This window comes from Panthera onca, chromosome Y (genome assembly GCF_046562875.1).
Source record: "Panthera onca isolate mPanOnc1 chromosome Y, mPanOnc1 haplotype 2, whole genome shotgun sequence".
Classification (NCBI taxonomy): Eukaryota; Metazoa; Chordata; class Mammalia; order Carnivora; family Felidae; genus Panthera; species Panthera onca.
Window position 1 is genome coordinate 8,431,819 of NC_138358.1, and position 10,059 is coordinate 8,441,877.

At 58.6% G+C, this 10,059-nt stretch overlaps 1 protein-coding gene across 1 annotated transcript; it reads right to left on the bottom strand.

Moving 5' to 3' along the window:
• Positions 1 to 3,244: 3,244 nt before the first annotated feature.
• On the bottom strand, positions 3,245 to 6,630 carry LOC145715034 (uncharacterized). Its single transcript, XM_081794620.1, has 4 exons — positions 6,302 to 6,630; positions 5,476 to 6,001; positions 4,666 to 4,783; positions 3,245 to 3,294 (listed from the first exon to the last, which is right to left on the bottom strand). The coding sequence occupies exons 1-4, from the start codon at positions 6,628 to 6,630 to the stop codon at positions 3,245 to 3,247; spliced, it is 1,023 nt and encodes a 340-aa protein (XP_081650746.1).
• Between the last annotated feature and the right edge of the window lie 3,429 nt (positions 6,631 to 10,059).

Genomic DNA, 10,059 nt, shown 5'->3' on the forward strand with positions numbered 1-10,059 from the left:
GCACAGGGCAGCCGTAAGCAATGCTTCACCGCCTCGTCAGAATTCTCAGAGGCAAGTGCTCTCACCACAAACAAAGAGGGGTCACTGAGAAATGTCCCGGCGAAGGTGGCTGGACGGAGCGCTTGCACGTGAAGGATACGGGCACATCCGTCACTGCCCGTTGTGTCCCTCAGGCACGCACTAGTCCTGGTGGACTAAGCTGAGCTCAGAACCCAGCAGTCAAAGGTGTCAGCCTCGTTCCTGCAGACATGAATCAGACTCCCAGGTAGGACGTAATGGACAAATTAGGGACCAGAACACACAGGAGGCACACGGAAACGAGACACACACTGGCAGGGGGAAGTCTCTCCCAGCCAGGAACATGCCACGTGGCAAAAGAGTAAGTGGGAAAACGTTGCCGGTCCGCTTTTCACAATTTACGCCTGCATCTGCAACGTGCAGGCCAGTGACGTTTGAGCCCCTCGGGCGCAAAGGGTTTGAAAACAGAAGGACAGAAAATAGAGGTGTGACGGAATGCTCACAGCAAGCCAGCTGCATTTGGGGACATTAACTGGCTGGCAGTGAGTGCATGGCCAATCCTCTGACGAAGGTCCTACAGGCACGGAAGGATTTCTGGCTCCTGGAACATAGAACAGAACACGCAGAAGCCCCTCCACCTGACAGCAGGACAGCAATTGGATCTGTCAGTGGAAGAAAGGGTTTGAATGCAGAGGGAAGCACACTCAAGCGCAGAAGCATACACCAAAGACAAGACAGGCCACCAGAGCCACAGCTGACCCAACACACAGGTGTGCAGAGACGAAGGCGGTTACACGGGTACAGCTGTGCCCACTTAGGCCAGGCAAGGAGGCATCACCAGAGAGGTGTCGGCACAGGCAAAGCCAGGAAAAGACACAAACACGCCAGGGCTCACTCAGGGAGACAGAGGAGCACAGGCAATGCGAGACATTTCCTGTGAACAGAGAACAACGGGACGATCCCGACAGGCCAATGAGACACGTGTGGTTCAGAGACATGGAAGTCAGAAGGCTCCTGAATTGCTGAGGGTGTCCTCTCTCGAGGGACAGCACTCTGGAGCCCACACACGCTGATGTTGGGGTGGAAGAGGCCGCTGGGCAGCAGATACAGTTGTGCAGGGGGTTTAGCAGCTCCTGGACCCAGGGCTCCCCGGGGAGAGCTTCGGATACGGGAGGACACCCGGGGATGCCGGGTGTGCAGCATGAGGGCTGTAATCCCTCGGACACAGAGCACCGAGGCCTCTGCCCACGGACCTCAAGTGTCCACACTTGAGGGTTTGGCTCTGGGTGCCGTGAGTGTATTCCACACCCACACTTTGTCCGTACCTTGTCTTTGGGACAGGCCGGGCGCAAACGTCACCCTGGCCCCTAAGGAGGTATTGGCTGGAGATATTAACATGTGGGGGACCCTGTGTTCACCTGTCCCGTAAAGTGTTCCTGCTCGGCAAGACCTATCAAGTAACGGCCTGCTTGTGCAGAAAGATGCCCCAAAGGGCCCAGCCTCATGACCACTGAGGCCGTATTCCCACTGCACAATCACTGGCCATACTTTCTTTGGATGTTCACACCCAAAGACTCGGGTCAGCACTGGGAGCTTTTCCAGGGTACCCTGACATTTACCCATCAAGCAGCTGAGAAGACGTGCCTCTCCAGCCAGCGTGCAGACAGCAGCGAGAGAAAGGCCTGCCTTCCCTTCTAGAGAGTGCGACAGCCTCTGCCCTGGAAGAGGTAAGGCTTGGTCGCACAGATCCTCAACTCCACAGCGTGCTGACACCCCGCTGACCATGTTGTCTGCATATGATAGGGGCAAGAGGCCTCCATGCATTGGGACTGCCCACGCCTTCTCTGGAATAGACCCACTGCAGAGAAGGCTCTTGTACTGCAGAGCTGTGCAGTGGGGATCCTGGGGAGCTTGGGCAGCTTGGGAGACAGGAATATTAGTGTCGGGAGGTCAGTCTCAGGCACGCTGTGCTGGGGGCCGTGGTACATGGGGATACAGAAGAGCCTGCGATGGACAAGGCTGAACTCTGTCTACTGCACTGCTCGCACGGTGGAGCTTTTGCCCCATCCCTAGCACAGACATCTCTGGCAAGCAGCCATCTGCTGTGTAAGGAGTATCCCAGCACTCACGTCTTCGCAGGTGAGGCTCGTCCCAGTCCTTTCTAAGCCCCAGGCCTGCCGGGGACCTCTGCACAGAATGCTAAGGCCTCACAAGTCCATCGTTCCCTATGTGGCTGAGGCAGCCTTTGTCCTGGCACTCAGGCAAAGGAACACAGGCTGCCTGGGACGAGGCGACCTCCCTGAGCGCCTGCTGGTGTTTGCACTTGGGAGTCTTCTCACAAGTCTCACATGGCGTGTTGGACACACGGCTTAAGCCTGTGGACACAGAGGAAGAGCATCACCCGACTCATCACGGCTGATGATGAGAGGGCAGAGGGCACACGGGAGAGGCTGGCGTGTTCGTGCCCTTGAAGAGCCCCACCTCCCCGTGACCCTCCCCTCTGTTGGCTTGCAATCTGGGCCACCCATTCGTAACCAGAGGTCTTTTCAGAAACAGCAAAGTTCACACAAGTGAAGCGGTGTTTGGGAGGCTCAGCTTCAGGAAGTGGAACCAGAAAAGTTGGCTGTGATTTTGGAGTTGCGTGAGACTGTAGTGGGCTGTTTTCTCTGCAGTGTGTATGTTGTCCCTGTCAACTCTGCCTGAAGCAGAACTTCTTCGGTCTTACCCACCCACTCTGCCTCTGGTCCCTCGGTTCCTTCCCCTGGACACCAATCTTACAACCTGCTCACAATCCCTCAAATATGTGTGGCTGGTCCTGAGATCCTGACCTTGTCCACAAGACAGTCTGCATTGGTAGACGTCTGAAAACCAGAGGGTAATCAACCCTGGGAATTCCTCCCTGTGTGGCGGTTCAGTCAACATGACTGAGGGTGTCCCCATGCGGGATTCTGGGGGCACCATCATGGACATGCCCAAACCCTGAATATTGGACATCCCTGGCCTGTGCTGGCCTCTCCGTTTCCTTGAATTTCCTCATTTTCACAGGAAAGCTATGAACCTGGGCACTGGCCTTTCTCTCAGGTTTGTGCCCTGGCCTCCCTCACCCAAGTCCCCATTGCTTCAATCTTACTGACCTCACATGCAATCCCAATATGTGACCCATCCCTACGGACAATGTCCTACGTCCCGCCCTTCCTTGGAACTCCAATGTGCAGGCACAGAACACTTACACCTCTGGACAGCCGCATGTATACATGGACACGCCCCAGAGCGAACCTGAGAGGAAGACACACACAAACACTTCATGCTGTTTATCTCCCATTCTATATTTCTTCCAATGTATTGGACCCCCGCCCTGCGCCACGTGTCACCACCACCCTTGTCCTTATTTCATGGCCAGGAGAATCTTGTGGACCATCGGTGAGCATCGGAAGGGTTTCCACTGGGGTCGATGTAGTGCGACGCTCCTTCATACTCTTCTCAAGATCGTGCATATCCCTGGGATATATGGGTACACACAGACAGACAGACACACACACACACACACACACACACACACACACACACACAGGACAGGTGAGAGTCTTATCTTGGCCCTGAGTAAGGTTGCTTGAATGTTTCCAAACGGAAAGTAGGATGGGAGGGTGTGATAAGCTGTGCCAAAGCTGACAAGGGGATCCAGAAGCCAGACAACATGTGGGATGGTGGTAGGAGGCCTGAGGGTGGGGTTCATGGTCCGGGAATGACAGTTGTCACCGTGCTATGTGATGAGCCAGCTTTGGTTGTCCCGCTTTGCTCATTCTTTTTGTCTAGCCCCCTTCCCACCTTCAGGCTCCCCAAAGGGGCAAAGCCTCTGGGACACGTTACTTCTTAAGACTCCCTGTCTCAGGCTGATGCCCTTTTGACCTGGGGTCACCTCCTGTGCCGCTGTGAGTCTCGGTGCCTCCATGCAGAAGAGAATTGTGCCCTGGACCCCACGACACACATTTCCGTGCCCACACCCTTGGCTGCTCACCTCTTTCCCTCTCAGTTCTCTCTCCTGGGGCCTCCTTCATCTTGAAATACGGCAGGGGGTTGGGCCAAAGATCCTCTATGATTATCTGGTAGGGGAGACAGGCCAGGCCTCAGGTAGCTATCCCACGCAGTGGGGGAACCCATGAAAATCACCTCCCTTCCTTGTTACAGGGCCCCACCTCAGCAATCCTGCTAGAGCCGGCAAAGCTGTGGTCAGAGAACCAGTTGAAGAAGTTGAGGCTGCTGTTGTCATGCCTGCGTCTGTAGGCCTCCTGTCTGTACCTTGGGTACCACTGGATGGGACTGGAATGAGACGCCCTATACCCTGCAGGAAGACGCGTATGTGAGAAGGCGCCAGAGAACTTATCACATTCAACCCTCCACCCACTGCCGCCCATGCAGTCAGTGGACACTTACCATCAAGGCCTAGGACATACTCCTTCGTAACGACTTCATTCTGGAAGTAGGAGTTCTTGCCAAAAAACAGCAGGATCTTCCGGCATTCCCTGGGAAACTTGTGTTCCTCCACCTGCCGTGGTACAGTGGGGCAGAAATGTGAAATCTTGTTCCAGGAGACCCGCCCTCCCCTGAGGAAGGAACACATCACTTCTCCCCACCACCTCCCCTCCCCACACAGCCAGCCACCCACACCACCTCCCACTCCCAGGCCGACCTTCAAATTGGTCATGTGGCGAAGCATGCTTTCATCGGGCTTACTAATCAGGGCTGACATCTGAGGGTGGTTCACAAACTGCCGCAGGTCAAAGAGCCTTCAGGTGCTGGGCGTGAGAGAGCTCGAACCAGAGAACCAGTGTGGACAGCATCCAGGCGTCCTCCCCCCGGGACTGGCGTCCTCCCCCAGGGTCTCAAGCCCTCCCCGCAGGCTGCGTCCAGGCCCACGGGGTCTCAGGATCGCGCAGGGCTCTGCTAGACACGCACAGGAGGCTGTGCATGCCCAGACGCCCGCAACCACGCCTAGCTTTGTGTGCTCGTGAGGACACTGAGGACGCTTACTTCCACACAGCCAGACAGCACACATCCGGTCTCGCGCCGACCAGTGGGCATTCACATCGCCTTCCCCGCAGCAAGATGCTTAGCGGGACCCAGAAACGTGCCCCCACGCGGCTTTGTGTGGGAAGAAGCCCTCGGTCATTTCCCCGACCTGGCCTGGACCTCCACCGCCACTCCCCACTCTCCCAGCGCTGTTTCCGTGCCAGGTGCGACGTAAAGCACACATGCCTCCCCCACCCCGGCACTGCCCTCCTCCCACACTCATTGCAGAGCCAGGACCACCGGATGGGATCACGTTTGCACGTTCCCGGCCACTGGAGCGTGGCGTAGCTCCAGTCCCTGTCCTGGGTTCCTCTAAATGTCACCTCCCTTTCCTTCCTCTTGCGCAAGCCCAGCCCCCTCTGGACCCTCCACCAGCAGCAGGAAGGATACAGCCTTGGCCCAGAAACCACGGATGCCCTGGATAAGGGCACCTCTCTGCTGCAGATGTCGCTGCCGCCTCTGCCACATCCTGAGTTTGAGTCGAGCGTGCTCCCGGCTGGCTTGTTTATTCACCGGCTGTAGCTCTATCTGAAGGGCCTCCAGAGCCTCCAGAGCCTCCAGTGGGGAAGGGCAAGGACGGAGGCCTGACTCTACCTGCTCCTTCTTATCCTGCTTCACCTGCAGCTCCTGGGCTTCTTCCACCCATCGGCCTTCCTGCTCACTCGGCTTCTGTTCCTCCTCCTCCCGCTCCTCCTTGTCCTCCTTGCCCTCCACCTCCTCCTCGCCCTGCTGCTGCTCCTCCAGCGCTTCCTTCTCCTGCTCCTCTTCCTCCTCCGTTTGCAATTCTGCTCTCCCTTTAATGGCTCGCACGCCTTCCCTTCCTCCTCCTGCTCCTCCTCCTGGTCCCCTTCCCCTGCCACTGCCGCCGCCAATGCCTCCACCGCCACCGCCGCGGCCGGCGCCGTGGCCGCCGCCGCTGCCGGCGCCGCCGCCGCGCCCGCTTGTATACCCTGCTGCTCCTGCTCCTCCCCTTTCATTTCCGCCAACTCCTCCTCCTTCCGCTCTTCCTCCTTCTGCTTGGGCTTCTGCTGCTCCTCCTCCTTCTAATCTTTTACTCCTGCTGCCTCTCCCCCTCTTCCTCCTCCTCCTCCTCCTTCTGCTCTTCTGGTCCTGCTGCTCCCCCTCGCCCTTCAGGTCCTCCTCCTCGTGAACTTGGACCTTCTCCTTCCCCGGCTCCTGCTCCTCGTCCTCCTCCCCCTTCTTCCTCTGCTCATGCCCCTCTTCCCCAGGCGCGTCCTCTTCCGCGGCCGCCACCTCAACCTCCTCCTCCGCCAGGCCCCACAGCGCCTCCACCGCCACTATGTCATGCACCAGCGGCACCGATATCTCGCTGGGGCCGCCCACCTGCCTCTCGGGTCGGGCCTGGCCTTCCTGCACAGGCTGTTCGCTTGTGGCCTGCAAGCCTTCGGCCTGCGGCACCTCCGGCCCTGCCGGAGACCCAGTGTCCCCACGGGCCCTCGTCTCTCGACCGCCCCGTTCCCGGTCGAAGGCGGCATGGGGCCTCCGGGCATCCCCAGTGTTTCGGAAACACGAGTCGCGCAACATGCGGCCCCGGCCCGAGACACCAACTGTGGCTCCTACCGACGACGAAGCGGGAGGTGAAAGCACGGCCCCCCTCCCCAGACCCAGTGAGCGGAGCCCTGAGGGCAATGGCTGGCAACTCGCTCCCCCTTCCTCCCAGAGCCCAAAGGTCGAGGGGACGCATGCGCATGCGCATGCGCATGCGCATGGTGCTGTACCCAGGATGCCTCGGCGGTGGCTATCGCTATGCCGATGCTGCCTCGGAGGCCTTTGTGGGGAGAGGTGTGCGCCTGCGGCTTTGAGGCTGAGGGAGCTCCAAGCCACGCCCAGGCCGCTTCACTGCCTTCAGGACCAATCATAGGGACGGTGGCGTGCGTGGCTTCGGCGGTCCCGCCCCTAGGTCACCCGGAAACTGGGGCGCGTCTGTTGCATAGGCAGGAAGGCTCTGGGCCCCGTGCAGTGCAACTCCTCCGGGGGGCTTGCAGCCGGCCCTCTGTGCGCTCTGGGTGCCCTGTTTGGCTTCTGGCCATGCGAAAGCGACCTTTGCATTCCACGCTGCGCTGGGCACGCGGCTATCTACACACACGGGTAAAGGGGGACCTCCCCGCTTTGCCCATTTACACCGCCACCTTTGTTCATTGTGCCCCTAGTCCGACAAATCCACTCAGCGGATCACCTTGGCTGTCCGGGAGACGCATGTCAGCTGTGCGCCTGCTGTCTGTGCACCCCGGTTTTCCATCTGCTCAGCCTCCTTTGCATACTCTCTACGTCCATCCTTGCTCCCAGAAGACATGTATGTCATGACAGCAGTCTAGCAGTGCACCGGCTAGGGAAGGTCGGTGACCAGAGGTGTGTGACGTGGAGAGGACGCCACACTAGGGGAGGCTGCGTATCATGCGCGCCGCTCTTGCCGTTTGTCCCCGTTGCCTGGAAAGTGACACACTGGCAAGCACACACCCCCCCTCTCATGACGGGCTGCCCATTGCTCCCGTGTGTGGCAGTGCACAGGAAAGACCCGTGACCGTGGGCCCTGGGATTCCTGGAGCTTGTGTCTGTCCCACAGACAGCGGTCCCCTTCCTCCCACAATGCTTGGCCATCTTCTCACAGGGACCCTCCCCAGGCCTTCGTTGGCCGTATGTCTGTTCATCCTGGTCCCATTTCCTTTACCACTCACTTAGGCGGCAGGCTGCCATGAGCGTGGGCGCTGGCTCAAAACACTGTCCCCCTGTGCCACAGGCAGCATGATTTCAAGGGTCTCCGAGAGGTATCGGGGGGTTGGGGGATGCAGTGTTGGGACCCAAGTGAGGGACACGCCCCAGGGTCTACATGAAGCCACATGACCACTTTGGGGAAGCAATAAGCTGCAGATGGTGTGCAGTGAGGGCGATGATGTGGTCTCCCTCCCTGTCAGGGCAGTGGTGATGTGGACTCCCTGCCGGTCTATGTCAGACAGCATAAGCTACACACACACACACCACACAGAGCCACTGCAGGATTGGAGGCTCGAGATGCATTGCCTGGCCAGGCACCACACTCATGCATTGCCTTTTCCCTTTGGTGGAATGCAGTGTTCCCCTACCTCTTTATGGGACCAGGAGGCTGCCAGGCAGGCGGGGGATTCTAGGATTTCCAAATTCGTGTGCCGGGCCCTCTGGCCAACATGTTGCTTCCGTGACACAGAAGAGGTTCCTCCAGACTCGCTGGGCTATGTCAGGATACGAACGGGGTACAGCAATGCTCCAGGGTGGCTGTGATATATGAGGCAGCACACCACCGCTTCAGGTGACAGCAATGCATAGAAACGCAGGTGGATGGGGGGAGGCTGAACAGGTGGCAGGGGGCTGAGAGGGGGTGGCCAGTGTGACCGACAGAGAGGCAAACTCTTACCCAGAAAGGGAGAGGAACAGGTCCAGTGGTGAGCCCTCAAGCTGCCCTCAGCAGAGGACGTAGCGGGTGGGCAAGACAGGAAAGCAGGCCCAGACCCTGGTGCACCTGACCTATGCAACTCACTCCCTCCAGAGAAATGGGGCCTGTCAAACTCCCACGCATCGCCGGGAGACCCCGTGGCAGGAACGTGGGAACAAATCTGGGTCCCAGGTGCAGGGACTGTCTGGGACAAGCAGGCAATGCCTTTCAGTTTGAACAACACCTACCACAGTATTGGGGTCCAGGGGCCGGGCCCCAACTTCGCAAGGGACTCTAGACCAGCCAGGCCTGTCTCTGCAGGGTCATCCAGGAGGATGTTCACCCAGACACATACCCTGGCTGGGACCACAAGGCCTTGCGATGATCCCCTAGGCCGCTCCAGGAGCAGGGCCAGACTTACTCATGCTCTCTGCTGCCTCCCTCCACTAACGCCCACTTCCTTGCAGGGAACTTTGGTCCTCCTCCACTGCGCCATGGGTGGCCCAACCCCAACTTGCCCCTGGCCAAGGCAACACAGGACGAGCGGACCCAGGCAAAGTCCGGGCTTTCCTCCCGTCATGAAAGGTGATCAGCTAGCTCCGTGTCGATCCCAGGCGCGAAGGGATTGCACTCGCTGCACTTTGGCACTGGAGCCCCCCCTTACTCACCAAGTCAGGAAAGCCCCCAGTCTCTTTCCTTCGCTTGCCAACGGCCTACACACACTCACTCGGGCACAAAGATGCACGGCCACGCGGCACGTGGACACAGACACGTGCACGCTGCCAGCACAAACGCTAGGTCTCAGGCAAAAGTACTCACAGGCGCCAGCCACAATACATTCACAGACACACTCTAGTGGACCTGTGCACTCACTCATGCCCTCTGCCACATCCCACTCACGAGGCTAGCTCCTCCTCACGACTCACACTTGCTTTCCCCCCTCACACAGCACGTGCATTTGTCCTGGGGCCCAACCTGGCTGAAAACTAGGGCAGATTCAGGACCTCCATTGGGTCACGGAAGCTTGCATTGAGATGCCAAGGAAAGAGAGCCACAACTGATACCAACCTTCCAGTACCAATGGCACCGGAACATGGCATGTGGAGAAACACCAGCTACGACTAGGTTCCCTGCCTCCTCGGCTCCTGCCCTTTCTTCAGACCCTCTCAACACTGGGCAGTCCCTTGGGTTTCAGTACCTCCCAGCTGGCTGCAACCTACAGGGCAAGGGCCAAGGGACTGACCTTTCTCAGTTCACATGTATACCCAGCTTGTGTGGGCTGCCTGGAGGCAGTCACGGCTTAGGAGGTCTGGATGTGCTCTGACCCCTGGTACTTGTGCGTTCCTTTGTGTGTTCCCCTGCAGCCCTGTGCCATCAGCAGCCTACTACGTCCCTATGGACACGCACAGCTCACGGAAACCCAGATGCACTGATACTGTGCAAGGACAGCACAGAGACAGAGAAAGAGAGATGGAGGTGCGGGAGGGAGGAAGCGTTCCCTCAAGAAAATGATCACAGGGACTCAGAGACAGACAGAGGCCAGAGGG